The sequence below is a fragment of the Oncorhynchus nerka genome, linkage group LG17 (genome assembly GCF_034236695.1).
Source record: "Oncorhynchus nerka isolate Pitt River linkage group LG17, Oner_Uvic_2.0, whole genome shotgun sequence".
Classification (NCBI taxonomy): Eukaryota; Metazoa; Chordata; class Actinopteri; order Salmoniformes; family Salmonidae; genus Oncorhynchus; species Oncorhynchus nerka.
Genome location: NC_088412.1, coordinates 6,831,002 through 6,834,071, shown reverse-complemented (window position 1 = coordinate 6,834,071; position 3,070 = coordinate 6,831,002). Strand labels below are relative to the sequence as shown.

Below are 3,070 nucleotides of genomic sequence, written 5' to 3'. Positions count from 1 at the left end.
CTATCAATACAGGTACTGTATGTAGAACCATAGTAAAGACCAGTATGGACTATCAATACAGATACTGTATGTAGAACCATTGTAAAGACCAATGGCTATCCAGTATGTAGAACCATAGTAAAGACCAGTATGGACTCTCAATACAGATACTGTATGTAGAACCATATTAAAGCCCAGTATGGACTATCAATACAAAGTGACCATTTAGAATGATAATGATATACTGAGTGGCAAGTCAAGATATCTGCTGGTTTTATTGTTTGGTCAACAGCACCACCTGCTGGACAGGTTTAATGTTGCTGGACTGAGCAGTATGGGAGGATGAAAGATGACACATTTAGGGCCGGTTTCCTGGACATCTACATTGAACATACTGTTTAGTCCAGGACTAGGATTAATCTGTGTCTGGGAAACAAGACCATATAGTTTAGTAGAAAGTAAGTGATACCAGCTTGTAGTGGGCTGACTAGTCCTGAATTGTGCTTTAGTTCCTGGACCATTTTCCATGCAGCTCCAGGTGACAGAGAACACATCAATTAGGACCGAGCCAACAAGCTGATCAATGATACTGAGGAGAATTACATAGAGACAGAGAACCAACTGAGAAAACATATCAATGGTTCTGAATGACAACCAATATACATCAACACCAGACATCATGATTCATGGAAATGTACAAGATTAAAACATTGTATTGCATTTTAATTAATAACAAATCATTTTATAGTTTAACCAGCTCAGCAGTCTCATTATAATTATAGAAACTAAACCCAGGATAGAGGGGCTGAGTGAATGTGGTCTGGACTCTGTGGAGGAGGGTCATTGTGTCAGAGACACTGTAGAAGGACATAGTACCTGCCTTGTGATCCAGGTACACTCCTACTCTGAAGGACTGAGGGCCTGATACTTTAGTCCCAACATTATTGTGTCTGAAACAATAACCATCACTATAGTAATGTAAACTCCAGGACTCCAGGTTATTGTGTCCAAATCCACTCTCTGTCCCTGTTCTGCTGATGTCTTTATATGAGACTGCTGTAACAACATCACCAGTCCACTCCACCTCCCAGCAACAGCGTCCAGACAGACCCTCTCTACACAGAACCTGCCACCAGTTGGTGAATCTGTCTGGATGGTCAGGATATGGTTGGACTTGGTCTCTACGTGTCACCTTTCTGTTCCCTTCAGACAGAGAGAGGAGTGTGTGTGCTGTGTTTGCGTCCAGTGTGAGCTGACAGGAATCTGGGAGAAGAGCAGAGACCAATGAGGGGAGTCAGAACAATAAGTTAAGTCAGATACTGTATCTACCCTGTCTTTGATTAGAGCACAGCAGAGATCAAATCAGAGAAATATGAGGAGTCAGATAGATACCCAGTCGTTGATTAGATCTACTATTGCTATATATTTCTAGAGGGATTGTTAGGAGTGTAATTAAAAAGAGACTTAGTTACTTCACAATAAAGAGACTCACATTGTAACAACTGTTCTCTGGTCTTGGGCTCTGGAGGCAGTACAACATCCACTATATTCACTACAGACACACAAACATATTGACAGAGAGAGGGAATGTTATCATCAGACCATATTCCACATGTATATGACTAGTAAGGAACTTTCAGTGGTCTAAAGTTGATGTTCTTATTGTTTTCAACACACCTGTAGTGGATATCTTGGTCCAATCTCCATTAAGGAAGTCTTCTAGTTTCTCTCTCAGTTCAGACACAGTCTTACTCACATCTCCAAAGTACTGAAGAGGACGGACAACGATGCTGGGTAAGTCTGAAGATATACTGATACTGGAGAGAGACTGATACCTCTGGGGAGAGAGAGAGAGACATGGAGAGAGAGAGAGAGAGAGAGAGCGCGAGGGAAAGTCAGGATCAGATGAGCTCCTGCATTTTTCAGCATTTTCTTTAAAAAAGATAGATTAGGAGTTAGATAAACTTGGATTTTTTGTCAGGAACACATAATGGATTCTACTCTCTACAACATAACCCCCACTTCAAATCAAAACTTAAAACCTACAACCTGATTTTGGACGGAATTACGGAATCACCTGGAAGGTTCACAACTAGCAAGATTTATTTCTCTATACAGAAAATTCTCTGGAAAACAACAGAAACCTGAAAACACCATCCAACCTGGAACTGAGTGAGTAATGCTTAGTCTGAAACTATATTTTAAAAGCCAAAAGCCAAGAAGAAAAATACACAACATTACTTTATAAGGACTGAATTCTAACATAATTCTGCCAAGCTTGATACAGCTTCAACTAGCACCGACGTGTCAAGTGAGAGGTGTCAAAGCCCATTAGCCCAACAATGGCAGGAGAGTCACACAGTCTACCCCAACCAAATGGAGAGGCCTTAGAGGCTCCCTCCCGCTGTTCAGAGGTAATTAAAATGCAGTACCCTTTGCATGTAAAGAATGATAAGTCAAGAAAAGATTACAAAATGAAGCTCCTTATGGAAAATCAAGAGACACTTTTTGCTGACTATTACAAAAATGGGAACATCAGCAACCTTATCTTCCACACAAACCATCCCCTGGCATGGCACAGTGCTATATTAGCACACTACACCTTTGTTACGAGAGCGGGGATTAACGAGGGGTGGAAACTCAGAATACTTGATAACGAGGACTCTGAGTCAAGTAATATAAATATCTATAAGTCCGGAACAGTAATGGTACAGGGTAACCCCAAACAGTTTCAGCTGGACTTTCACCTAATCAAAGAATTAGCCCAGCAGGAGAAGCTCTCCCTTGATAAAGATACCCCCACACCGAGCGGGTCAGACCAGACCTCTTCATTATGTAACCCCACAGACGAGCAACCCCCAGCAGAGAGTCAACCTCCCAGCACAGATTACCACTCCCTCATTGAAATGAAGGACAAATTCACCCAGCTGGAGATAAGGCAGGTGGAGCTGGAACAGCAGGTGATTACACTTCAGTCAGCACAGACCCAGACAACAGTCCAGCACAACAACAGCCCCTTAACCAGACCCGGAGAGCTGGAGGTGGACAGAGACATATCTGCACTTTGGACAGTGGTGAGACAAATACAACA

The 3,070-nt window shown here is 42.1% G+C and overlaps 1 protein-coding gene across 1 annotated transcript; it reads right to left on the bottom strand.

The window, feature by feature from the left end:
* Positions 1-235: 235 nt before the first annotated feature.
* LOC115125179 (neoverrucotoxin subunit beta-like) lies at positions 236-1,918 on the bottom strand (the record flags this gene model as incomplete). Its single annotated transcript, XM_029654679.2, has 3 exons — positions 236-1,242; positions 1,472-1,531; positions 1,657-1,918. Coding segments are annotated over 3 exons (843 nt in total), but the record flags the coding sequence as incomplete, so codon positions are not given.
* Between the last annotated feature and the right edge of the window lie 1,152 nt (positions 1,919-3,070).